Genomic DNA, 25,814 nt, shown 5'->3' with positions numbered 1-25,814 from the left:
ATAACTGCTTCTGACAGACGTCAGGGATCAAACAGTTTACATTTATATATTTTAATTTCACTCTGACACTTTGTTTGCTGACTCACTTTAATACCTTCTAATATTTCCTTGTTTTATTTCGCTTTCAAATATTTTCCTTTAGCAAAATCTGTTCTCATTTTATTAATAATTATGGTAATCTTGCTCTTTTTATTAACATTTGTACTTAATTAGCTCAATTTTTTTTAACAGAGCTCCTTCTTTCGTTTAGTTTTTATCTTATAAAACAATTTAGCTCTTATTTAAGAGACAGAAGCTTGTCAGTCAAGATAGGAAATTGCTCATCTACCTCTGCTCCAGTACCCTATTACATCCACACAGGCTCCACTATGGGACCTCTCTTATTTACACATGCTTTCCCTCGGCTCGATTTTTAAAAAATATAAGACTGCATCTTGCTGTTATGCAGATGACACACAACCTTACCTACTCGTTTCACAAAGAATGGTTGGTTGAAGAACCTGTTCAGCTGTGTGGAGAACATCAGATCCTAGATGCCAATGAATATCATTCAGATGAATGATAAGAAAAGTGAAGTGATCATTTTTGGACCAGCTTAGTTTCCAGTATCAGCTCTACTCTTGGTCTTCTGTGTGCTAATTTTCAAAATCAGCTTACAGATCTACGTGTTTTATTGACAGTTTATTGAATTTTAATAAACAAGAGAAAAAAGGCTGTGAAAGGCAGCTTTTACCATCTTAGATATATTGCAAAAGTAAAGTCATTGTTATCCCCAGTAGACCTCAGCACAATAATCCATGCATTTATTATTTCTCGACTGGACAACTATAATGCAGAACATCTTTTCTGGCTCGCTGATTACTAGTGAAAAAAAAAGAGGTGTTTCTACATTTTTACTCTTTGTTTTTTAAGCCATTAATGGGTTAGCCCCACATTACATTTCTGATCTGCTTATAACACATTCTGCCTCCAGACTTTGGAATAATATCCCATTTCAAATCATATCTATAATAATCTGAATTTAAAGACTCATGGTTTTTTAATCCTTGCTTTTAGTTCGTTCAAAGTTTTTTTTAAATGGTGTGTAAAGTCCATGTTTATTTTATTCCTATGTTTATCCTTGCCATGTAATTCCCAGTGTTTATTTCCCTATTGACTCTTTGTTCCTCTAATATATTCCTGTATAGTGCAATCTGATGATATCAAATGCAAAGCACTTTGTGCCATTTCCTGTTATTTAGGCTGTTGTGCTCATACATTTTTTTTCTTTTTTGGCTGTTGTACTAAAGGAATGTGCTGCTCTACACCATCATCAAGCTGCAGTGTATACTGTCAAAACTGTTCTATATTTTATAAAGCTTGTTATCAATCATTCACCCTGATAGAGAATATAAACTGTGGAACTGATGACCTGTATGATAAACTACATTAGTGAAAATAATTTCACCATGTCAGCTTTTTTTGAAATCAGAAATGATCAGAAATGCAAAAACCTACTGTAAGCATGTAAAAATACATGCTTTTCACACTTTTACAACTAAAGTTTAATAAAGAAGCGCTGGCAGTAAATCAGTCAATAATAGCACGCCAGATTCAGGAACTGGCACCTGCGTAATCTGATATGTAACCATAAACTGAAGCACAGATGTGCCAAAACATGTTTGAGGCACACTTAACACTTCACACAGTGTGATCAAAAATTAACCACATTTAATCAAGCGTCAGGGTTTCTTGATCGCCAAGTATTGAAAGTATTACATAACTGCAGCATCTCTAAAGGGATATTCTACAGGTCAGAGTGCAAAGGAACTCAGCTAAATTCTTTTTTTAAAATAAATAGTTTGTTTATATATTGTGTTTCTTCCAGATATCAATGCCATAAAAGTGTAGTTCGTTTAGAAATTCATTTAGAAACATAAAAGTAACTAATTTAGAAATTTATATCACATAATGAAGGTATTTTTGAGGGGAACGCATTACATTAAAACAAACAACTGCTGTCACATCTGTTAGTGAGCTGATAATAGCCAAATATTTTTTAATAACTAATGCATTGTCTGAGCAGTTTATTGAGCAAATATTTTGTTGTTGCAGTATCTCAATGTTGTAATATACTGCTTTTATGTTCTTATATTTGGGGGGGGGGGGGGATCTACTGAATTTTGAGGAATATTATTGTTGATTAGCCTCCAAAGAAAAATGCTAGCTACAATGCTAGCTACAGAGTGGAGGGGTTCTTTTCAGGGGTTTTTTGTTGGTTTTTGTTGTTGTTGTTGTTGTGTGTGTGTGTGTATGGATGGGGGGGGGGGGGGGGGGTAGTTTAGGTCCTTTCACCATTGCAGCATTTAAAGGGCTAAAGGCGAGCCAGCATCCATTACAGGACACCTGTAGGGCCATTGCATGAGTCATGTTTTATTTACAAGACAATTATGGAGTCTGTTCTCTATTTTCTTGGAACATCTGCCTTTATAAACGTCTATTTTTGCGCACATCTGGTTTCACTATGACTGTCCAGGTGTTTGGGACATTCCAGCACATTCCAGCCACCAGCAGCCACCCTGGGGTGTCTGCACCGTTGGTATCACCTAATTGATGCCTTCTTCGGCTGCTGGTGACGTCGCTCCAATAGCGTAACGCCATGAAGAAAGCCCCCCACTCTCTCCACTCCAATTCACATGCACTTTACGCAGCCACTGCGCTGCTGGCACGCCAGCCTCGGTTGCAACTACTCACGCCGGCAAAATCACGCCGAACTGCGCGTGCACCCATACCGTAAAGCTGCCTGGCAAAACCAGGAAACAACGCACCGGGAGAGCCAAGAAAAGTTACATAACACCATGCCAGAGACTCCCCACACGGGTTAGGCGATGTAAGTGGGCGTTTACTCCGTGCCAGTCTGGTGCTGCCATCGCTAAAAAATAAAACGGAATTGAGCCGTGACATCTGTCAATCCTCGCTTTGAAACCCTAGTTTTAAAAAAATCTACCAAGAAACCATCTGTGCTGGAAGCTCAGGCATGCAAAATAAACTACACGAGTATGTGCAGGCTGTAAGCGGTGCAGGACCCAGTCGTTTTGGGGGAATCAGGTGGAGACCCGGGGACCACACCGTCCACATATAATGTAAGTGGTAACTCGAAACACTCCACGGGACCCCGCCTGTAGATGAAAATACCAGCCCGTGCCATATGTCCACGGTCATACCGCCGACGCACCGGCAAGCAGCGCTTGTGTCACACAGAGAGGGACCCGCTGTCAGTAAACAAACACTTCACGTCCACACTTCCCCGCTGCCGCCCCGCTTACCTGCGATGGTGACCCGCTTTATCCTTCTTCCCCTTCGGCCTCCTCTTTCTAGCCTGGATGGCCATCACTGCCGGTCCGAGGTTACATTCATTCACAGGCACAGACGAGTCCGGGAAAGGGTGTAGGAGGAAAGGTGGCGGTGGGGGAGAGAGAACAATCACACATCATCAACGAGGCTGGATGGCGTTTAGCATACCCTCAAGGGCTACGTACAACCATAACTTCCGCCACCAGGAGTGGGTTAGCGTAGCTAAGTTGGAGGATGAGTTATACGCACCTTTCCTGGAGCTCATGTTTCCTCCTCTTCCCTCAGCAGGAGCGGGCAGCACGGCGGCAGCAGCAGCAGCCAGGTCCCCCTGAGTGTCTCAGAATCACTCTCTCACTCACACTAACCCCTCTGCCGATCGATGACATGCACGCCCTCTGTCGTTTCAAACAGGGGTCTGCAGGCAGACCTACGCGGACCAGCGACACACAAAATACTCTGGGTGTAACAGCATCTTATTTTGCAGTTTAAAATGGAAAATATATTTATTAGAACCGTATAAGCTTTTGTGTAATACACACTGGTAGTGATGGTGTTCATTCAGGGAATAATGTTAAATGATTGGAATGAGGAGCTGAACCGAACTGCTGGTAGTTCATAAAAATACAGCATATAAGCAGACATCTCATTTGAAAAAAAAAACCCTTCATAATGTACTTGCTATGTTATTGCGTGTTCACATGCTAGTACGAGGTGTCGGCTGTATTTGTGTATGATTGTTGTTACAGTCTATGTTCTCCTCTTGGCCAGATCACTCTTTGAAGAAGAGATTGATTCTTTTATTAACCAAGGATTTAAATCCTTGGTTTTTAACCAAGGATTTAAATCCTTGGTTAAAAAAGGACGGATTCCAACCCACTTTAATGGATCCCAACCCAGGTAAAGTGGGTTGTAATCCATGTTAATCCATGATGCGACTGGTGACGGTGGACACCATGAACTCACTGTTATGTTCAGGGAATCAGTTTGAGATTATTTCAGCCAGGTCCATCCCTTTATGAGGGATCAAGTCGGGAACAATATTCAAGTATGCTGACATTACAGTAAAGCATGGTTGGTACGAAGTGGCCCAAAGTGCTCTAGGAAAATATCCCCTACTGTTACACCATCACCATCAACCTGAGCCATAACATTTTGTCAGTCTCCTGTCGCTCAATCACAGTGAGCTTATGGGAATTTTAGCCTCAGTTTCCTACACTCCGCTGACAGGAGTGGCACCGGTAGTGATCTTCAGCTGGTGTAGCTCATCTGCTTCAAGGTTCAACATGTTGTGTGTTCAGAGATACTCTTCTGCATGTCTTGATTGTAGTGAGTAGTAATTTAAATTACTCTTGCCTACCTATCAGCTCAAAGCAGTTGGCCATTCTCCTTTGACCTCTGACATCAACAGTCACTGGATATTTCTTCTTTTTATGGACCTACAGATGATTTGTGGGAATGTTAATATTTTCCAAAATCAGCTATAATCACATGATTTGGTATTCTGGAGAATTAAACTGTTTCATAAGCTCTCCATGTTCCCTGACATCAATCCTCTGTGTTTGTTAACAAAGAGGTGCTTTAATGACACGACTGCAGCATGAAGCTTTCTCCTGGCGCGCCGAAAAGGCACCGCTGGGATTCGAACCCAGGATCTCCTGTTTACTAGACAGGCGCTTTAACCAACTAAGCCACGGCGCCGTTGTGCAACGTGTCATAGCCGCAATGGCGCAACGATCAATGTAGGCAATATTGCCGAAGAAAATAGAGTTCAATTTAAAACTGGCTGTGCCATAAAATAATACACAGCCAGAGATGCTGTAAAAAACACAGAGGTTATAACTAAAATGCATGTAAGAGCCGTTAAATTTACATTTTACACATTAGTACAGGACTCGGTGCTAAAGGCGTACTAAGCATACAGTGGACCACCTTTACAGGCTACACAACAAACCGAAGGACAAACTAGCCACTTCAAGCCACACCATGCATCATACAGTGATACACTCATACATGGATAGTGCACTGTAGCCACAGCAGTAAACGTGCAAAAACACATATCTTACAGCAGGAAACAGAGACACTTTCTCTCGTGGATTGATGAACTCACCAAACACCGGGGCCGTTGACCGTTGTGAGCGCAGAATGTGCTCATCACTACTTCCGGTAGGGTCATGCTTAAAATTCTGATTAGTGGGCACAGTGATCTTCTTGGACAGTTCTGGACCCCCAAAGGCCGTCCATAACGCCCACCACTAAATTGTGATGCTTGATGATGATGTTCAGCTGATACTAAGAGGCCCAAAGTGTGGCAAGAGAATATGACACACCATAACACAACCAGCAGCAGCCTTAACTGCCGATACAAGACACGATGGCTCCTTGCTTTCATGTTGTTCTGACCCTAACCATCTGAATGTGACAGCAGAAATGGAGACTCGTCAGACAAAGCAACATTTTTCCAATCTTCTGGCTCATTTTGTTGAGCTCATGTAAAAAAAAAAAGTGTAACCCCCCCCCAAAAACAAACAAACAAACAAACAAAAAACCACTACATTTTGGGAAATATTTGTGGGTGTTTTCTTGTTTGTTTGTTTTTGTGCTATTATATCAAAAGAAGTCTTTAAAGTCAAAACCAGGATAATAGTTTAAAATGCCACCCAATGTGACATTTATTAATCAGATTTACTTAATTAATCCCAGAAAAAGTAATTATATTGAACATAAAAAAACCCAAAACAAACAAACAAAACACTAAATTTTTGGAAATGTTTGTGGGTGTTTTCTTGTTTGTTTGTTTGTTTTTGTACTATTTGAACACTAAAGTGGCCCTTCAGTGAGATGACAGTGCCAGCAGTGGCCCACAACTCATTTAAATTGGAGACCCCTTCTATGGACGAATGTGTGGAAAAATCCTAGCTGGTCAGCTTCAGCTTCTGAAATACTCAGAGCCTTCTGAAACACAAGTCCTTCTGCCATGAACAACTATGAGAAGTTCAAAGTCACTTAAATCACCTTTCTTTCCAATTCTGATGCTTCAACTTCAACAGGATGTCTTTAACGCGTCTAAATACACTGAGTTGTTATCATGTAATTGGCTGATTAGATATTTGTGTCAATGAGCAACTGAAGAAGTGTACCTAATGCAGTGGTCGGTGACTGTATGGTGCACCTTACTGTTTGCTAATGTCACAAAACATTGCATGTGAAAGGCTGCTATGTTTCTTCAGGACTTATCAATATGTAACTGTTCTTCTTGCCATCAAACTGCTTTTATCTTTGCCTCCCATTTAGATTGAATGAAATTACAATTATTTCTGTTTTTATTGTTAAAAGAAAAAAATAGGTAATATAAGTAAATCCTAATTACAACACAAAAATATTTTAGAAAGAAAAGCAAACTTAAATGATACTTTGCACAGTATCTATAAAAGGTTCGGAGGCACGTAAACTGAGTAAAAAGATGCCCACAGTGAGTTTCAATCTGTCTGCCGTCAGAAAGCAACATGGTCACATTACTTTCAAATCCAGGTTCACTTCCTGCTGTGCCACAATGCAAGCTCAAATCCTTTTTCCCTCCACAAACAAAAGCCTTCTGCCATTTTCCACAGTCTTTCATGCTTCTATCTCGTCCAGAATCACAGGCTCTGTCTGTGACCTATCATTATGGGATTAATTCTTCAGCTCCCTGTAGTTACTCACTGTTTTAATATAAGTAGAGAGGAGCTGACTTAAGCAACATGATGTGAGGATATGTGACCTTACGGCCACAGATCACAGTGGGGTAAAAATATAACAGATCTTCCTCGTCTGTCAGTTACATCTTTCAGTCTTTGGCCTGCTGGGAACAGTTGCTGTGTCCGAAATCTTAGCCCCAGCTCATACAGGCCAAATACAATAACAAAGAGGAAGTGGTTCAGTTTCCGCCTCTAACATTTCATAGTTAGATATAATGAAACAACACTCATTAAAAATATTCTGATGATGTTTTAAACTATTTTGTTTAATAGTGGTACTTTCTTGTATTATATTCAGCTTTTATGTTGAATTTTATATTGAACAAAATTTTAGGAAAGGCTTATGCTCCTTCCATAGACTGTATATAGAAGATGGACATATAGTAGCTTCCAGACCTCTAATGTCTTTACATTAGAGGCCTGGGAGCTTAAGCCTCCCTTTAATGGCCATCAGGGGGCGATACCACTTGTTTCAAAGAGGCATCCGAGTGAAACTTGCCCTAATTTTTCTGATACTGTAACAACCTCAATAAGCACCTTCCTGATGACTTTAGGGGCTCTGTCACTAGTTTCAGGCCATGCTGAAATCAACATGAAGTTTATTTTATATATTATAGTAATTATTAGAGAAACAATTATCCAGGAACCAGGATCATCCAGGATTATCCAGGATGTGCTTGCTGGTTAATGACTTGTAAGACACATTGAAAGTGAGGTTTCCCCGTCATCTTTTTGCTTATCACATTCAGTTAAAAATGAAAAAGAAGTACAAATCAAAGATCCACAACTTTATTTATCGCAGGGTACAACACATAAAAGTCAAAAGGCAATGAAACTTCTGAACAAAAACTTAGAAATATCTGGAAGTGGCATGTTGGATGATTTCATCCAGAGTGTCCACCTGAAAGAAAAAAACCTCAGTCTGACTTCTCTACAAGTTCTTATGTGTTTACACTACAGTAACATGTGCTCTCTCCTTTTTTCACTGATGTTTCTTCCTAAATGTATACCTGTTATATCTTCTAGGCAAGACTTACTATTCACTGTATGGCTGAGTTTGCATTCTCAGTATAAAAAACATGAAAAATACACAAGCTCAATGTTTTGAACTTATTATTACACGGTAGTTCTTATCTATTTCATGTACAAGAGTTTTACCTGCGTGCTTTTGCACACTCTGAAGTTCCTGAGCTTGTAGACTGTCACTTGACCTTTACTGTCCCCTACAAGGACACAGTCTGTCCCTCTGGCAAACAGCAAGGATGTCAGCCTCACACCAGGCTCAGCATGGTGCACAATGGTTGGAAACAGGCTGCAAAGAAATGTTTATGCTTTTAGTGAACACATATCTCTGACTTACACTTCAAATCAGGTGAAAACAATAGGTAAATTAAAAAAACCTCAAAGCAGACTGAGATCTCAATCCGATGGACTCACATGCTCAAAATCAGGTCCCAGAGCTCCACCTGGTCTTCCTTAACTACTCCAAACAACGTGGAGCAGTTTGGGGACCACTTAACAAAGAACACGGGGCCTTGGTGAATGGACTTGAACGTCATCACAGGGCGGCCCTGCTTCCACATCTGGACAGTCTCGTCACGGGAGCAACTCAAAAACACATCGGGGCTGAATGGTGACCATTCAATGTGGTTCACAGATCCCTGAGAGAGCAAGATTAGACATGAAGAGAAACCTGCCTCTATCTTTCATTTTTGAATAAATATTATAAATGTAGTAATAAATCAAATGGGCAGTAAAGTGACACACCGCATCACAGAAGACAGTACTGTTTGTGCTGCTGTTTTTTTTTTATTGTTGTCACTTTTATATGGATGCAAATGCCTACAATAATTCTGTTTTATATACTTTATTTATATATATTTTATATACTATTTTGAATGCAATCAGCTGACAGATAACATGGCTTGGTGAGTGATAAATGGCCCTAACAGCCCATCCAAGGAATCTGTGTTCATTTTGTGTTCAGTTTTCACAAATATGAATCTATTTGTACATTATTTAGCACCAACTAGCAGTTATTTGTGGCTATGTGATGCGTTTTTTTATTGCTGAAATTAAATTCTGACTTGCGTCTACATATGGCCACCTGTCCATCCTCACTTGCATGTCCATGTGAGGATGAGCCATTCACTTATTGCATCCAGATCTCAACTTCTGGGTCCAAATAGACAAAATGTTGGCAAGGTTTACCAGTGGGTGATGCCATTTCCACTAAAAAAATATTCTGTCTTTGCTTTCATTAGATGATGTCTGATGACAGCAACTAGAGTAAATAGTAGGGGATAACAACAGTGAATGGCAACATCGGCACACAAGGCTAAACCAGGTCAGTAATAAGAAGCCGCCACCACTTGTCTTTGACTTTTCTTTACTGTTAATTCAGTTAACTAGTAGTTCTTGTATTTAAAAAGATCACTAGGCCAGAATAACCCTATCAGCTGATGTAAACTGATCCACTGGTTGGAAATCCAAAGTAAGCTCACTATCTTCATGCTGTAGCATCCCTAGTCTTTTGTCTTTATCGCCTTAACTTAAACAGCATTTTAAATATGACTCAGTCACATTGTTTACCCTCAAGCACTTACAATGTGCTTTTTGTAAGTGGCCAGAAAGCTGTGACCTTCAGAAAAGGAAGACTTGTGGATAAGGCCCTCCTGTGTGCCAACCAGATAAATACCAAAGTCCTGCAGGAGGAATGCAACATGGACGAGAAATTAGAAAACACACAAAAAAGACATTTTCACACTTTGATTACTGACAAGGCTTTTTTTGGCTAAAGTATTTGGCTGACTTAAATTTCTTACCATTGGATGGAAGTCAACACAAACAGCAGTAGGTTTGGACAGCACCATTTTTTTCTTCTTCAGGTTCTCTGCAGCCTCCTTACACTCTTTATTGCTCCTAAACCACATCAGGTCTAAGAACAAATATTTTTATAGACCATTCAGATATTTGAAATGTTACTGTTGTTCTCCATTGTAACACTTTACAGAAGCTCCATAAAATATAAAATAATTAACCAGGATTTGTTTTATTACTGCTATATTATATTCGCTGTATGTCCTCCACTCTCACTCACTTAGAAACCTGCCAAAGAAAAAATGACTATTTACACTTAGTTTTATGTCTTTAGTTTCCCAGAAATGTTAATTAGAATGTGAGCATTAATGGTTATCTGTGTTAGTCGTGTAATAGTTTGTTGGTATAGGCACCAAAAAGTTGCATTATGCTGTGAATCCGCTCCATACATGATCCAGGCGTGTTATGAAATTAGTGCAGCTATGAGGTAAAACTGTAAGTGCACAGTGGGAACAATAGCTAGGGGAAGACTGCAGTACCTGTCCAGTCAAGATTATGGCTGCTGATTGACCACTTGGCAATCCTGCCATCTGATGACACTGATACGAGAACATCTTCCAGTGATAACCTTTGTGGAGTCCAGGTGACCTGCCACACTGGGTGAAGATGCCTCCTGGAGGATTTACTAAAAACAGAAAGATCAGAGAAGCAATCAGATTATTTTTAGTGTTTTTTAAATCTTGACATGTTATGTATATGCTTATTTTATGCTAACACACATATACACTATACAGTGCTCACCTGCTGCTAGCAACACATGCAACACTGCTGTCTTGAATACAGATGTTGTAAATAGCTACAGTGCCGTCATACATTCCCACGGCAAGCTGGTCGTTAGTTGAGAAATCCAGGGATGTCACACTGCTGTGACAGTCAAAGACACGTTCTGGCCACTGCACAAAGGACACAGTTTTAACCAGGATACTATGGTTAAAAGAGCAACAACAAAAGCTGGGATTAAAAGTATGGCAGGATGCTGCTTTCTGATATGTGCTAGGATCAGCCTCTTGAAGCACAAGGAACTGAGAGGCTTGAGTGCAATCGAGCAGTGGTCACAATATATGGCAACCCCCTATATTCTGCTCTTTAGGGAGAAGCATAATAGTAGTGGTTTTGAGCCACACAGGGATAACAGGAGTCGGTAAGGAAAGGTTCAAAATGCTTATGAGACCCTCCAGCAGCTGATCAGCACATGCATGAAGTACACACCCTGGGACACCATCTGGACCAGCTGCTTTCCTAACACAGAAACCTTTCTGACGTCCATACAGTCCAGAGACTGTGTGTGTTGTTGGTGTTTTTGTACCTCTGATCATATTAAGATAAAAAGCATGTGGTGTGGGAGTCTCTTGAGGCACATCCAGGATGTTAGAAGTGATTAGCTGAACAAAGGCAATTTTTTTTTAAATCTTCTGATTAGCCAGCCCACCCAACCCTTGTAATATGGGCAAACTGAGATAAAAAAAAAATGATAGCAGGAATAAACAACAAACAACAAAAATACAGTAATGTCTAAACATACCATGATGTTTTTGATGGTCCAGCAGCAGATCAGACCTGGTTTCAGGCACCTGGAGTCAAAGTCTGCATATCCTACTGCCAGGATATCCTTACAGTGCACAACAAAAGCAGCAGTTTAAATGAAGTATTGTAAACAAAGATTAATATTGGTAGAACCAGAAAAAGGGCAATGCCTTGCACTTCTGCTTCATCTATAATCATTAATGAAGCTTTATCGTGTCTAAAATGCTTCACAAAGTCTACACACAGGAAAAATGTGTATCAAATGTTGCTTACAGACAAAAATGACACAAATGATAATGAGACTCATGACAAAAAATATTTTAGTCTTTGTTTTGTTTTTCTTTTGTTACCGGGTTGTGCCTGTTCCAGGCCATGCTGGTAATGCAGTATCCTCTGGTGCGCTGACAAGTGAATGCCCAGAGAAGTTCCAGAGTAGGATCTAAACTCTCCTCACTGTGTTTTCCATGCTTCATCATGCTGTCAGAGCCTTACACAATCAATAATACACTTAATACAGTATTAATGTAAATATGCTATGGTTTTCTAAAGGCTGTATATAAAATATGGACATAGCCTCCCTGTCTGAAAAACAAAGCCTTTCTAATGTTCAGCAGGTTTTCTTTCTCTAAGCTTTTTCAGTACTTTCTACTCTTGGAGGGGATAACCTTATTATACCCTCTCATACACATGGCCCTGGTTGTCAGTGTAGAGTGATAGCAAAGAAAAAAGCTGGCGGAAAGAGACATCATGAATGATACTTTTGACTACTTTCTTGTCACCACAGCATAACACACTTTTTTTTTCAAAGTTTTATGTTAGATGCTGCGCCAAAGAATGTGTGCCTGGTCTAGAATTAAACAGAAAGCCTTGCAAAAGACTGGTGATCTGTCCATGTTGTACTCTGCCTACCCTGTAATAGCTGGGATATGCTACCCTCCCTCAAGACCCTGAATATGATAAGTAGGAGAAAATGGAGAGTTTACCTTCAGATATTGGCGGCTGTCTATAAGCAGCTAACTTGGCCTGAAAGGCGTTCAATACAACCGTCCTTTCCATAAAACGTGAGATGTTTGTTAATAACTCTGGCAGAAGAATTTCTTTCTTTGGTTCTGGCTCAGGATTTAAAATGCTTCCACAAATTTCCATTTCTGACAGCGAGCTGATGGTGCTGTCTGAGAAAATGGTCAATGAGAAAATTAGAAATGTTTATTTTCGACAAAATTATTTAGAATAAACAGAAATAGGAAAGACCATCAAAAGTGTGGTTATTATATGACGAACAAACACGTATTTATTCTTAGAAGTTGAAAGAACTGAAGTACCAGCTGAAGATGGAGTTACCTATGTAAGTGGTGTTGCTCTTGCTGCTCACTGATTTCTCCTCGTGATCAGCTTCATCACCTTCAAACGTTTCATTTTGCTTGTAAAAAGAGTCATAAATGTCCCAGTTTGTAGCCACCATACCTTTAAATATGAGAGAAAAAATAGCGCATTATTTATTTATTTTTTGATTTGATAACCACTAATTGTTGAGTTAATCAAGTGTGAGGTGTTTCATTCTCACTCGTCTTACCCTTTCCAGCAGTACCAGTCTTCTCACTCTGGATCAGTTTGTTTTTAAGGGCTCCGTTTAATGTCTGCATCGATCTGTCGATGTACTTATCACTACACGTTCTGCTCTTGCAAAGCTCAGCATAGCTGAGGTTTCTCTGTCTGCACGGGAGGAGAGACAAAATATTTTTTTAACTGAAGGCTAGCATATTTGGTGGTGGTCAGAGGGCCCGTTGGCGCCAGTGTCCGGCAGCCTCGCCTCTGTCAGTGCGCCCCAGGGTGGCTGTGGCTACAACGTAGCTTGCCATTGCCAGTGTGTGAATGTGTGTGTGAATGGGTGAATGACTGAATGTAGTGTAAAGCGGTTTGGGGTCCTTAGGCACTGAGTAAAGCGCTATACAAATGCAGGCCATTTACTATTTGCATCTTCACGCATATTGCATGTGAAAGGCTTTCTTCAGTGAAATACATAAAGTGCCGGTTTCTGTGCATGTCAGAAGTTGTGTTAGATTTTCTCATCTGTCAGGTAGGGAGAGTGAGAGACAGAACAATCATAATTTTCTTATTTTATGATAACCAGACAAAGAACAAATGTGACCTTGACCTTCAGAACTATTTTGGTGAAGAACCATTAGGTGATCACTGTGTATGCTTATGTTTGTTAAATTACAACCAATAATGTAGGAGAAATAACAATTCTAGTGAACTGTTGACAGGTGATGATGGACAGCCTCATCAGACCTCTGGCTGGATGAGCTAAAAATTCATCAAAATGTAAAAATATTCAATTAACACAACTTGTGATGAATGTTATTTAGTGTTTTTACCCTCCACTCACATTGCTGCTTCTGCGTCATCATCGACCACTGAGGTTATGGTGGGGGGTATGTCCAGGAACGTAATGGTTTCGGTTTCAGTAAGCGAGATGTAATCACATTCACCCACCATCTTCTCCCTTGCATGCTGTTCTGCATCATCTCCTTTTTTCAACAACTCTGACACATGACAAAACAAACGAAAAAGCCTAATTCAAATAAACGGCAAAAAGACGATGTGGAATAATTTTAAGTGTACTGTGTTGAATATAGAAGAATTTATGATTTGAGAACTACAATGTTAATGCAATTTTTAAACAAAAGGGCAATATTAGTACCATAAAGACAAAATCCCTACAACAATAAACATAAGGAGAGAATATATTTAAAAACAAAAAACAAGAGTAATCACGTGGAGGTGGATGTGTCGGTCCAAGAAAAATATCCTCAATCTCCGCATTCAATGAGTCTTGGGTAGGACACATGGTATGGCTGCTAATGAGACACACAAACATACATATTTAGTATCTATGTACGCTTGTACTCTGTATAATTTCCATTGTCACCATCACTGAGCCGCTTACTAACTTTGCCACTCACTGAAATTACCTCCAGATCTGCCTTTTGATAATTAACTTTATTTCCATAACAACAAATAACATGAAAACAAAGTGGATTCATAAGAGTGCAAGAGTAAAAAAAGCAAGTTTACACAGATGGGCAAGGTTATTATAGTTGTCTTGAACTAAATTAAAAGGTAAAAGTGACTTAAACTGTCTTTGGTTTTAGATTCTAAAGTACTGGTACTTGTATTTATTTGACCACTAACACTTAATAATAATTCTAATTGATGAATGGCACATTGATAGTTTGGATTAAACTGGTAAATACTTTTTACTACTAAAAAAGGCGGTCACGTTCACAAATGTTTTATTTGTGTTTTTAATGATTCATATTGATCTTCTGATTATTTACTTGTTGACTTTTCTATCAGCAGCTTCATTATCCATCCATCAATTAAGTTCTTTCAAGAAGTTCAGTTTATTTTTAAAATTTAAGTATTTTTTTTAAGAAATCTATTAGTAGAAGTATGTGTTTAATTTAGGAACAAATCCCAAAGGATCATCCTACAGACTTTTAAAAACATTAAGTCAAAAGGATTGTGATTTTTTAGCCCACATAAATGCAACCACGTAAAATTGTATGTTCCTATCTCTTTAAATGTTTAAAGTCTTATAAGAACTACGATAGTATTTACTGAATCACCATGAGGAGGAACTGATGTAAACGTGTGTTGAGACTGGGATTTCTACAAGTCTTACTGCATGTGCTATAAAAAGCTAACTTTCTAAACCACTCTAATCATGTAATATCTGCGTATGGAAAATACCACCTTCATCATAATTAGAGAATGAAAAACAAAATCACTCAGGAAACTATCTGAAACTGAACTGAATTGAAAAGATAAATGTAAAAATGACAACAAATTAAAGATATTACAAAACTATATCCAATGTGACCATCTAGTACCTTCTGGAAAGTTTAGGGATGCTGGAAAAGAGTTCATCCAGAGACTTTTGGAAACCTGGCACTGGGCAAACCAGGGGGCGGGGAGTGACATCATTGCCATCAGCATCCACCACCTGCAAAGACACGGAGTCAAAGTCACATGGTTGCCAGCTTTAACCAGGAAGTTTTAGTTAAAACTCAGTTTGTTAACCATAAGATGAGAGAACTTTGAGGTTTTCAGTTCCAAAGAGAGCTAATTTGAGGTTAGTTTTCTTTGAGTTGGCTGGTTTGACAAGAACCTAAATCCCAGTCAGAGATGAAAGGGATCAAAATGGAGATTTGTCTTTCTTCGTGCTTCAGGCTCAGAACAATAGCTGAACTGCGCAGAGAGTCCAGAGTTTGGGGAACTAATCTGAGCAAATAAAGAGTGAAATCCACAACAGAGCAGACATGTCAAACGGGTTTCAGGCATGAAGATCAGACCTGAGAAGGTGAAAACCTGCACAATGATGAAGAGGAGCAGTGTGAACAGCAAAAAAGAGAGGTTACAAGCCCGAAGAAGAGGTGGCAGATGTAGACAAGATGATAAACGTTAATTTTTTCTACTTTTACAGCAATTATTATTAAGTATTAAAGTTATTAAATCGTCTTTATTTCAGCATAACTAATACCAAATTTTATCCAAAGTTCATTTGTAACTTTTCCAGAATGTTCTTCTTCTATTATTTAGATGTGTTAGGTATTGCACTTTGTTTAATAGTCGGTTATATATTTTACCTTCACTATCAATAAGGAAATGACCTATATAATTTGTATCATGAATAAACCCTCTAAACTTAATCTTAGGTACTTAATATCAAGTGGAAGAGAAACTATTAACATGCATACAAACTATAGAATGTTTGCCTTCAAAGTAAAAGCTGCACCTTTTTAACTGTGTTGACAATAACACTAAGGCATAACTTTTACTTTGAAGGTGATGATTATGGTTTCTACATTTATAGTTCCTCTTTTGCAAGTTTTACTGCAGCTTGGCAAGTAGATATGCAAAGCAAATGTGGAAGCCTGGTTCTTCCACTGGGGGAAAACAATGTAAAAATTTTAGGTTACTATTCCAAAATTTTGACTTACTGATTGAATGTTTAAAATGCTGACTGATCTTGAGTCAAAGTTTAAGATAACGAACTTGATTTTTTTTTTTTTTTTAGTTATCCCATCAACAAAAAACAAAACAAAACAAAAAAACAAGAAAAAAATAGCAAAATAGTAATTTCTTACCAGCAATGTGTGGCTACATGAGAAATCTCTATAAATTAAGATATTAAGATATGAACCTGCATCACCATCATGAAGAAAGAGTTTTAAGCTAATGCTAAATACCCGAACTTTTCCAATAAGATCTTTATTTCTCCTTTTCTGTTCCTCAGGGTTTTCTTTTTGGTTATAACCATTGCCTGTTAAAGTGCCTTGACAAAGTCCTGATCCTGAGGATGTCTTTGTTAGAGAAGTTCTGGAACAAAGCATAATGAACACAAGTTTTAAGTTAGTAGCTAATCTGTTAACTATCACTGACAGCTAGCCCAGATAAGCTAATGCTATTATAACTTTCTCTAATCATAAACTTTACTTAATTGTTTTTTACATTTTATAAACAGTTAACTTACATACTAGAACAACCACTATTTTTCTTCATCTTTTCTCCTCTTCAATTTGGGGCTCAAAGCTAATTTTTCTGCAATTTCAGCAATGGTACAAAGCTAACGACCTATGGCCGTTATTTAGCCTGCACATGAAGTTAGTGTCACACAGAAAAGCCCCCCTCTTCTTTATGTCTAACAATAATGTCCTACCAATCTGAAACTGACTTCTTATTAAACTATTCTTGAGCGAAATGGTAGCAGAATTATAACTTCAAGATGGGAACAAGCAAAACAAAAAAGCTGAATAAATATAAAAGGTTATTCTTATATTACAGCAAAGACAGGATTTATTTTAAAGAGAACTCTTAAACCATATTTGACTGGTTATTCTACATATGGAGTCGCAATAAGCACTAAAATTAATGAGGCTTTAGCTCATGAAATGAAAACAATGTGAAAGATAAGATAACCATGGAGTGTGGAAGTCAGTATTATTAGTAGAGAAGGTGTATGAATACTCAAGTGAGCAGTGTGGTGTTGTAAAGGCATGAGGAGAGGTGTAAAGGTGTAAGAAAAATTACACGTAGTTCCACAAGGTGACAGTAAAGAGCTGACACGGTGCCGCTGTTATTATGGAGTACAACACATCACCTGGTGCTGCTGCCTGTTTTAGATTGCATTGCACTTGTTTTTATAAGACTTATAGGAACTGTAAAGGAAAATACCAGCGAAAGGAAACTCCACAAATGTACTGATCTATCTATTGCCTGGACCCGTATTGTTCAATAGTAGGCCTACTTAATAAACAATTGCTTTTTAAAAAATCAGCAGCCCTAAAAATATCATTTCTTTCTATTCAGTAAAACATTTGTCATGGTGTTAAAAAAAAGCATATAGCATAGGGTACCAATATGCTTTCACAATTCAGTGATCACAGATTTGCACTTGTTTAAGCCTTAAGCTAAGGACTGAGGACTTTGTACTTCTTAGACCAAACCTTTACAATCACGCGGCAGACAGGATCTTTATAGTGTAGATATAACATTGGACATGATAAGCTAATATTTATTTATTTTTTACTTTGAAGTGAAAGGTTATAATTAGCTGGTGTCTTACATTCAACAAGTTGTGCGTGAAAAAAACGCTTTAAAATAATCGATAATAATAATAATAATAATAAATAGAATAATACAGTCATGAAACCATGACTGTTTCATTAATTAACTGGAATATAAAGTACTGTGCTCCCAGAGACGTGTGGAAGTATCGTAGGCTCCATACCCAAGTGTGTTTCTTTGGAGCGTTATCCCACGGTTACTTGAACGCAGCATAGCTTTGTGATTGACAGCTCCTTTAACCAAGCGTTTGAAGTGGGAGGGCTTTAGGTCATTATCCATTTCCGGAACCAGAGGAGCACACACACATACACACGTGTGAGAAAACCTGGCGTTCAGTGTTGCCTGCTCTCTTCTGAATATCACCAGGTCCAGGTAGGTGAGTGGGAACGTTTGGAAGAGCAAAAGTCCTTTTTTTAAAAAAATTATTTGCTTTTACCAGCGACATTTGAGTTCAGGTTTACAAACACGTTAACTGGGGGTGTTAGCTAGCTAATAGATGCTCTGCCGTCTTTGCTAAGTTTTGAGTGATAACTAATCCCCTTCATTTAGTCTTTTAAGTGCCTGCTTCAAGCTTGGATCCGTCAGGAAGTCTGTGCAAGTGTTTGGCGTTTGGAAAATAAGGAGTGTTTGCAGCCATATTTCGCTACCGCAGTCCCACAAACGGTAAGTTGTTGGTATTGTTTTCTAGGCCAGTAATGCCCACTTAGTTATGTTATCGTTACTCGCAGATACTGAAATGTAGTGTTCACAGTTATACTTTGTGCTTTCCATTTCTACGTAGAGTCACGTAATAACAGGTAACTGATGTTGTAGTACTGATGTTATACCATGTCATCAGTGCTGGTATCTTGCCACACGCTTCAGATCTGACTGGTGCGTCACACCAAAACAAAGCGTGCTGTAGTGTTGCACTTCGACAGTTTTGAGGTTGTCCCTGCAGCAGTCAAAGCAGAAATACGCCTCGCCTTGGTAGTGTCCACGAGGCGTCCGATTCAGATGACCAACGCATTTCGGTGGCTCCTTTCAGTGTGACGGAGTAGCAGCTCTACCCTGAGCTCCTCATTTCATCTGCAAGGGTATAGCCCACACACCCTTTGGAGGAAACTTCAGTTCTGTCAGTTGTATCTGTAGGCTCACTCCTTTGATCACTACACACGGTTCATGGCTGCAGAAAGAGGCCATTAGAAACTAGAGCATTTGGTAAATTGACAGCGTCACACACACGATTCAGTGTGACAGACTGGTACAACATCCATGCTATTGCACCACACCAAACCGTCAGTCAAAATATTGGAGTGTTTCTTTAACCTGATTTTAAAAAAATGAAATGAATAAAGCATACCATTCAGACTAAAACAGGAGAAAGTGCTGGGCTGTAAACAAGCAAGCTGATGTTTAAAAAAACCCCAAAACAAATCACACAAAAATACCACACCGTGAGACTCGGGTTTTATATATGTGTGCGGCTCATACTGTTAACTAAATTCCTTATTGCTCCAGCTGGGCACTAATGGCTGAATCCGAGCCTGTGACCGTCGTCGTCCCAGTTGGAGAAAAGCGAGGGTGCCCGGAAGATGAAAAAGATGATGCACCATCAAAGAAACCAAAATTTGAGAGCGATCCTCCGCAGCAAGATGAGATGGATGAGCCCGAGGGGGACGCAAGTGATGGAGAGGAGGATGGTGACACATTTGCTAACATGATGAAGCATGGTCTCACCGAGCTCGATGTTGGCATCCTAAAGTATGTCAGTGACCACGAAGGCTTCTCTGGAGTCCTGAAGGAAAGGTTTGTTTGTCATCTGGAGTTAATGAAGGATTTAAAGAGTTTGCTTAACAAAGAGTAACCAATCACTTTCTTTGTTTTTTGCACTCAGATATTCTGATTTTGTTGTGCATGAAATCAACAAAAATGGCAAGATTGTGCATTTGGATGACCTCTCTGTCCCGGCGGAGGCTGAGGTAACGTTGCTTCTTCTGCTATTTTAACAAGCCTCAGATTCATCATGAAGGCACACTTCGCATTAACAAAATAAGACTAAAGAGAACTCCAGGATCGGGTTACATAATACTCTCCAATATGGTTTTTGGTTTGTTTTTCTGCTGTTTAGGAAGCCCAAGAACCTGAACAACAGCCAAAAGAATGTGATCTGCTAACTGAAGAGCAGAAAAAGCAGCTTGGAGAGCTTCAGCTGTTCAAGAACAAAGAGGGAAATGTCTCAATTGAGGTAACAGGTTAAAAGGAGTGCTCCAATAAAAAACACACAAAAATCCATAAAACTAGCTGACAGCTTTATGTAATGTTCTTATTCATTTATAGGTACTGGATGATTCTAAAGAGAAACGGACATTGGTCCACAAAGCCATCAAGAATCAGTTTCCTGGTTTGGAAACAAAGACTGAAGAGAGGGAAGGGCGGAAGTTTATAGTGGCTTATCATGCTGCTGGGAAGAAGGCTTTAGCAGGTATGTGGATCTCAGGATGGAAGGCCAAACTAAGTTAATGTTTTAGGAATGTTAATGAAATTTATTGCACGCCTTCCTCACTTCAGCTTATATTTTATCTACTGCAGTGCATGTAGCCCGAGCAGTAAAATACGATGCATGCGCTTTTGTGTAAGCATGGTCAACACACCTGCATGTTTCTACTGAGACCTTTACTCAACACCACAAAGGATGGTAGAGATTAGCAGAGCCACACAGGCCAAAAGTTTAAATATCACACTTCACTCCAGGCCCATGCATGAGATCTCACCCCTGACAACTCTACCCACAGACCATAAGACTCTCTTTCTTAGTAACATTATTCTATCCTCCTTTTGCTCTTCTCTGGTGGATAGAAGTCAAAACAACTACAGGTAAGAACTTATTCTCCTCCCAGCACCAGAGGAAATGGTTAAAAGCCATGTGGAGTTGGGTTACACTTAGCTTAGGATAAAATACTGTGTCGTAAAATCAGCTTTAATATCGCGTGTCCATGTCGTTTTGCCATTAAGTGATTGGATCTGAGTGCCAAAGCAAGGTTGTTGGCTAACTGCTGAGATATGTTTGGAAGTACAGGATCTATAATGAGTATTTCTATAATATTGGGGACTTATAAAGTACATGCTATGTTTTAATATTAAAAAACATCACAGCATGTTTTTCATCACACCATTTTTCTGTCTCCACAAAAGCTCCAAGGAAACACTTTTGGCCCAAAAACCGTGGCAGTTTCTGCCACTTTGTTCTGTATAAGGAGAACAAAGACACCATGGATGCTATCAATGTGCTTTCAAAGTTCCTCAGGTAGGAGACGTGTGTGTTTTTTAGTTTGTTTTATAAAAAGTAAGGATCATTCATTGATAAAAGAGCCAACACACTAATGGATGTGTGAAATGTTTTTTGCAGTCAAGTTTTGCAGCCCTATGTATAATGATGGATGTCTCTCTAGGCTTAGACCCAACATGTTTTCCTACATGGGAACCAAGGACAAGAGGGCCATTACTGTGCAGGAGATAGCGGTGCTCAAGTGAGTGTTATAATGCAGAGCCCTGCAGTTACTAGTGTGCAGATATTTTTGTTTTTTTGATGATTATGCTAGATGTGTGTTGTTATTGATTCTAATTTATCTCTGATGGGTTCTTGCACAGGATCGGTAATTATAACAGCCTCTTCTTTGTTCACTTAGGATCACTGCAGAGAGGCTGGCTCACCTCAACAAGTGCCTCATGAACCTCAAGCTTGGAAACTTTTGCTACAAAAATCACCCTCTAAAGCTGGGGGAACTGCAGGGAAACCATTTCACTGTGGTGATAAGGTCAGCAGGTGTTAATATACACAGTGCTTGTTTCAGAAATAGATTTTAAAAGCTCGGCATTTGTTAAACTGCCAATTTGAACTGAGGTCACCTTTATTGGCAGTCTCTTCCTGTTTAAAGGGAAGTTTTGTCCTCACTGTGATCAAGTGTTTTCTCCAGGTGGATTAAAGGAAACAGAGTTAAATTGTCCTGCAAAACCATGATGCATTTTTTTAAATTGCTTTTCAGGGTAAAGTGTTCAATGGCTCATTGTTTTTTGTCTTTGTGTTTGCAGGAACATCACAGGAACAGACGAGCAGGTTGATCAGGCAATGAAATCCCTCAAGCAGACAGGTTTCATAAACTACTACGGCATGCAGCGTTTTGGCACAACAGCTGTGCCCACGCATCACGTGGGCAGGTGAGGTCATGACATGGAGATTGTTGCGTAAATTATATAACTATAGGACCATAAACTATAGTGTTTTCCCTCAATTTGTTGGGGACAGGGCTATTCTGAAAAACGACTGGAATGAGGTGATGGATTTGATTCTGAAACCCCGTCCTGGAGGTAAATGTACCACCCTCACTCTGTTTTCTGCTGCAGTTGAAGCGGTTGCAAAAAGTATTTCAAGTTTCCCATTGTCTCGTTTTTTTCTTTTACAGCGGAGAAAGAATTTCTGGTCCGCTGCAGGGAAGAGTGGGCAAAGACTCAGGATCCGGAGGCAGCACTGAAAAAGCTTCCCAACAAGCGCTGTGTGGAAGGACAGCTGCTGAGAGGCCTGTCTATGTATGGCAAGAAAAACATCGTCACTGCATTTGGACTGGTTGGTTTTCTATTGCAGTCTTGTAACAAGTTGATGCAGCAGAACCAAAGGCTTTACCTTAATTATTCCGCAAATAAATCTTCCTTGTTTACAAGTTACAGTTACCCGTGAAACAATTCAGTCAGAGATTCAGACGTACCTCTAGCCTCAATGGAAATTAAATTTTGTGCTCACGCTCTTTTGCTCTTCTCTAGATCCCCCGGAACAACCGCCTGATGTACATCCACAGCTACCAGAGCAGAGTGTGGAACACCATGGTGAGCCGCAGAATTGAAGCCTTCGGTCTGAAGGCTGTGAAGGGAGACCTGGTACTCAAAGGAAGTAAGTTGGCCTTTAAATCACCTGCCTAATGTTGATTATTAAGAGTGGGACACTGTGGGATATGTACAGTAAACTGTAGCTTTTAACCTGGATTCTGTACAGGTCAGTAAATGGGATACAAAGTGTCTTGTTAGCAAACTTTAAATGAGTTGAAAAGTGATTTTCACCCAAGGATCAACATACATGTCTATGTTTGGATATCTTCTCAGGAAGAGGAAGTGTGTTAATGTAGAGTGGGTACATTTTATCCTGAACAAATTCAGGTTGGGCGGGTCACATTTAGTAGTGGTCACACTTGCTCTGTGCTCATTTTAGCCATGCACAATCTGTCCTCACAGAGAGGCCACCTTTTAAAAGCATAAGAATGATACAGATGCATTAAAACACAAGTGCAATGTAGGATTAGAAACCTGAAAGGCTTATTGAGTTTCCAACAAAAAAACAACTGGTCATTTTTTTTCTTTCTTATGATATCATCTTCCAAATGTTATGTTTCCAAAGCCACGGCACACGTGCTGTCTGCAGAGGAGGCAGAGAATCAATCCATCCACAACATTGTGATGCCACTTCCAGGGTTTGATGTCATTTACCCCACACACCACAGTAAGTATAGGCTATGTATAATGCAGAGTTCAGTTTTTATAGCATATAACCCAAATTAACATTGGGTTGTTTTAACACTAATGTATTTAAGATGGTAACACCTGTATAACAAAGTAACGGGTGCTTCCGGTGGAATAGTCTGAGTGGTTTAATAAAATAAAAATTGACATAAAACATTAAATAAACTTACAGCAGAGGAGAAAATTGTTTTGTTTTGTGTTACATTGTCAGTCATACCTGTGTGTTTTGTTTTAGTCGGAGAAGGTTACAGAGAGCTGCTCACTGCAGACGGGCTGGACATCGACAACATGAGGCACAAAGTGAAGGACTACTCTCTGGCCGGAGCCTACAGGCGCATCATCATCAGACCCGCTGATGTCAGCTGGTCAGCACCTCTCACTGCCTTTTTCACACAATGCAGTGCATGACTTGTAACAATCACAATTACTGTTGTGCTTTGCTCTTTCACAGTTAAACATAATGGTAGTGATAGATTAATTGTGTACTGCTCTTACTGAATGCTTTGTTAAACTGTTGCTCTGTTTACTGTAGTACTACATTTCCTTGTATTTGTCGCTGTTCTGTGCAGGGAGGTCATTAATTACGATGACCCCAGGGTGTCTCTGGTGCATAGTGATTTTGAGAAACTAGAGAACAAACCCGCACCTGTCTTCAACAAAGGTAAACTTATTTTTACGCCTGTTTAGATTTGTGTCAACGATGGATGTAAAATTTTATTTAATTTCCATAGATTAAAACTTTTAAACTTGCAGGCATAAGTCAAGTATGTATAAACTCAGTTTATTTAAAAGGGAAACTGACAATAAAACTTACAATATGAGATCATTTCAAGGGCAGATTTTGAATGAAGTACAATAATAAATGGAGGACATGTATGATATCCAACAATCAAAAGCATGAATTATTTATTTTACTAGTTAAAGTAGAAGAAATAATGTTTTGTTTACAACCTGCATAAACTGTGCCACTCTCCTTCCTCCTGACAGAGGGGAAATATCGCGCTCTGCGGATGGAGTTCTCGCTGCCTCCATCGACCTACGCTACTATGGCAATCAGAGAAGTCCTCAAGCTGGACACCAGCATCAAGAAACAGACGCAGCTTAACACGACCTGGTTTAACTGAGACCACGACACCTTCAGGCATGAACTGGACTGTTGATGCAGTGGCTGCTTACTGTTGTTTTTAAGTCATGTGTAGTATGTGTGTATGAGAGAGCATTTGGGTTTTATACAAACCCAAAGATAATTTCTTTGACGTACAAAGAGCAACAGTTTATAATTATTGAACTTTTTTATGTTTTTATTTGCTTTGACAGGTTTTTGTGCTGCACATTGCGATTTCACATATTTTGACAAGATTTAAATATGTTGTGTGCTTTCAGGGCACTCACACATTCAATAACTACTGCTGCTGGTTTTGTACAGAGATGAGAACTTCTTTTTAGCTCAAAGCTAATAGCATAAGTTTTTTTGAGAAGGAAGAGCAATTTAAATTGTTGAGAGAATCGGCACAGTGTGTGTGTATGAACAAAAAAATCTGAAATATAATTTTTCTTTTTTTGTCCTTCCACTTGTAAAAGTGGTAATAAAGCTGTTATCTCTCCTTTCAGTCTTTTCCTCTGCAAGATGTTGTGATTGCAATGAGTACAGTAACACTGTCTCCCTCTAGTGGTTGACCTCTACTACCAAAACAAAAGTGAACAGATCCAGACTACTGATCCTACTGGACACAGTAGTGGTGGAAGAAGCACTATTTTATTTTTTGTATTCCATTTTATATCACTACAGATAAGCTTAGTTCACATTTAGTGGGGGGGTTGAGATCCAAATGTACAAAATATTAATATTTGATTCTGAAGCATAATTAGTTGCCTGCTAATAAAACTGAAGTACGGTTGAGTACTACAGTACAGTACAGACTGTTCAACACTCTCAGGTGTAAGCTGGATTTTTGATGCAAGCTACAAAAAACTAGTGCTGCTACTTACTGTTGTGGTTGGAAGACTGTTATATGTGAGTCTGAGAGAGGATTTAGGTTTTATATAAACCCAAAGGTAATATTCTGTGAAGTGCAAAGTAACTGTTGATGGTTATTCAGCTTTTTTATGCTTTTACTTGTTACTTGCGAGGCTGTATACTTTTTAGGGTGCTCACACTTGGAG

At 39.2% G+C, this 25,814-nt stretch overlaps 3 protein-coding genes and 1 non-coding gene across 11 annotated transcripts in view; 1 reads left to right on the top strand and 3 right to left on the bottom strand.

Moving 5' to 3' along the window:
* srpk2 (SRSF protein kinase 2) overlaps window positions 1-4,758 on the bottom strand; it is a 72,865-nt gene extending 68,107 nt beyond the window's left edge. The window contains exons 1-3 of one of the 2 annotated variants that reach the window (XM_085282736.1): window positions 4,691-4,758; window positions 3,583-3,760; window positions 3,306-3,372 (exon numbers count right to left, since the gene is read on the bottom strand). In XM_085282736.1, coding sequence (XP_085138862.1) covers window positions 3,306-3,372; window positions 3,583-3,598 — 83 coding nt within the window. In that variant the 5' untranslated portion in view covers window positions 3,599-3,760; window positions 4,691-4,758. The remainder of the gene's footprint in view (window positions 1-3,305; window positions 3,373-3,582; window positions 3,761-4,690) is intronic. The other variant, XM_085282734.1, reaches the window with a different exon arrangement.
* A 199-nt stretch (window positions 4,759-4,957) lies between these two features.
* On the bottom strand, window positions 4,958-5,031 carry trnat-agu (transfer RNA threonine (anticodon AGU)). Its single transcript has one exon. It is a non-coding gene; the product is annotated as a tRNA-Thr (tRNA).
* A 2,809-nt stretch (window positions 5,032-7,840) lies between these two features.
* Window positions 7,841-17,166, bottom strand: LOC146570002 (dynein axonemal intermediate chain 4-like). 5 transcript variants are annotated; one of them, XM_085281122.1, is made up of 17 exons: window positions 17,011-17,166; window positions 16,625-16,856; window positions 15,368-15,480; window positions 14,250-14,332; window positions 13,861-14,017; window positions 13,045-13,184; window positions 12,813-12,935; window positions 12,455-12,643; window positions 11,822-11,958; window positions 11,470-11,556; window positions 10,689-10,840; window positions 10,427-10,572; window positions 9,893-10,005; window positions 9,674-9,772; window positions 8,505-8,728; window positions 8,226-8,379; window positions 7,841-7,968 (listed from the first exon to the last, which is right to left on the bottom strand). In XM_085281122.1, the coding sequence occupies exons 1-17, from the start codon at window positions 17,037-17,039 to the stop codon at window positions 7,918-7,920; spliced, it is 2,229 nt and encodes a 742-aa protein (XP_085137248.1). In that variant the 5' UTR covers window positions 17,040-17,166; the 3' UTR covers window positions 7,841-7,917. The 5 variants fall into 5 exon arrangements, with proteins under 5 accessions (XP_085137248.1, XP_085137249.1, XP_085137250.1 ...); XM_085281123.1 differs by having other exon boundaries at window positions 14,250-14,329; XM_085281124.1 differs by having other exon boundaries at window positions 16,727-16,856.
* A 1,158-nt stretch (window positions 17,167-18,324) lies between these two features.
* On the top strand, window positions 18,325-25,255 carry pus7 (pseudouridine synthase 7). Of its 3 annotated transcripts, none has more exons than XM_085282728.1 (18): window positions 18,325-18,476; window positions 18,654-18,767; window positions 19,605-19,892; window positions 19,981-20,065; window positions 20,215-20,331; window positions 20,424-20,568; window positions 20,943-20,960; window positions 21,279-21,390; window positions 21,536-21,613; window positions 21,773-21,901; window positions 22,176-22,301; window positions 22,390-22,451; window positions 22,547-22,707; window positions 22,902-23,028; window positions 23,530-23,631; window positions 23,887-24,016; window positions 24,221-24,312; window positions 24,639-25,255. In XM_085282728.1, exons 3-18 carry the CDS (start codon window positions 19,615-19,617, stop codon window positions 24,773-24,775), a joined length of 1,899 nt encoding a protein of 632 aa, XP_085138854.1. In that variant the 5' UTR covers window positions 18,325-18,476; window positions 18,654-18,767; window positions 19,605-19,614; the 3' UTR covers window positions 24,776-25,255. The 3 variants fall into 3 exon arrangements, with proteins under 3 accessions (XP_085138854.1, XP_085138856.1, XP_085138855.1); XM_085282729.1 differs by having other exon boundaries at window positions 18,388-18,480; XM_085282730.1 differs by lacking the exon at window positions 20,943-20,960.
* Window positions 25,256-25,814: the final 559 nt, after the last annotated feature.

Source organism: Mchenga conophoros, linkage group LG7 (assembly GCF_057382185.1).
Source record: "Mchenga conophoros isolate Kocher_MC1m ecotype Shallow Benthic linkage group LG7, M_conophoros_male_GT1.1, whole genome shotgun sequence".
Lineage (NCBI taxonomy): Eukaryota > Metazoa > Chordata > Actinopteri > Cichliformes > Cichlidae > Mchenga > Mchenga conophoros.
This window is presented reverse-complemented; position numbering and strand designations above follow the sequence as displayed.

Coding starts and splice junctions, on each gene's coding strand:
- LOC146570002 (XM_085281122.1), bottom strand. CDS start 17,039: ATGAAGAAAAATAGTGGTTGTTCTAGTAT. Junction 8,729..9,673: donor CCACTTACAAAAAGCACATT/GTAAGTGCTTGA, acceptor TTGCTCTCTCAG/GGATCTGTGAACCACATTGA. Junction 8,380..8,504: donor TGGGACCTGATTTTGAGCAT/GTGAGTCCATCG, acceptor ATTTCTTTGCAG/CCTGTTTCCAACCATTGTGC.
- pus7 (XM_085282728.1), top strand. CDS start 19,615: ATGGCTGAATCCGAGCCTGTGACCGTCGTCGTCCCAGTTGGAGAAAAG. Junction 19,893..19,980: donor TCTGGAGTCCTGAAGGAAAG/GTTTGTTTGTCA, acceptor TTTTGCACTCAG/ATATTCTGATTTTGTTGTGC. Junction 22,302..22,389: donor CCCACGCATCACGTGGGCAG/GTGAGGTCATGA, acceptor TGTTGGGGACAG/GGCTATTCTGAAAAACGACT.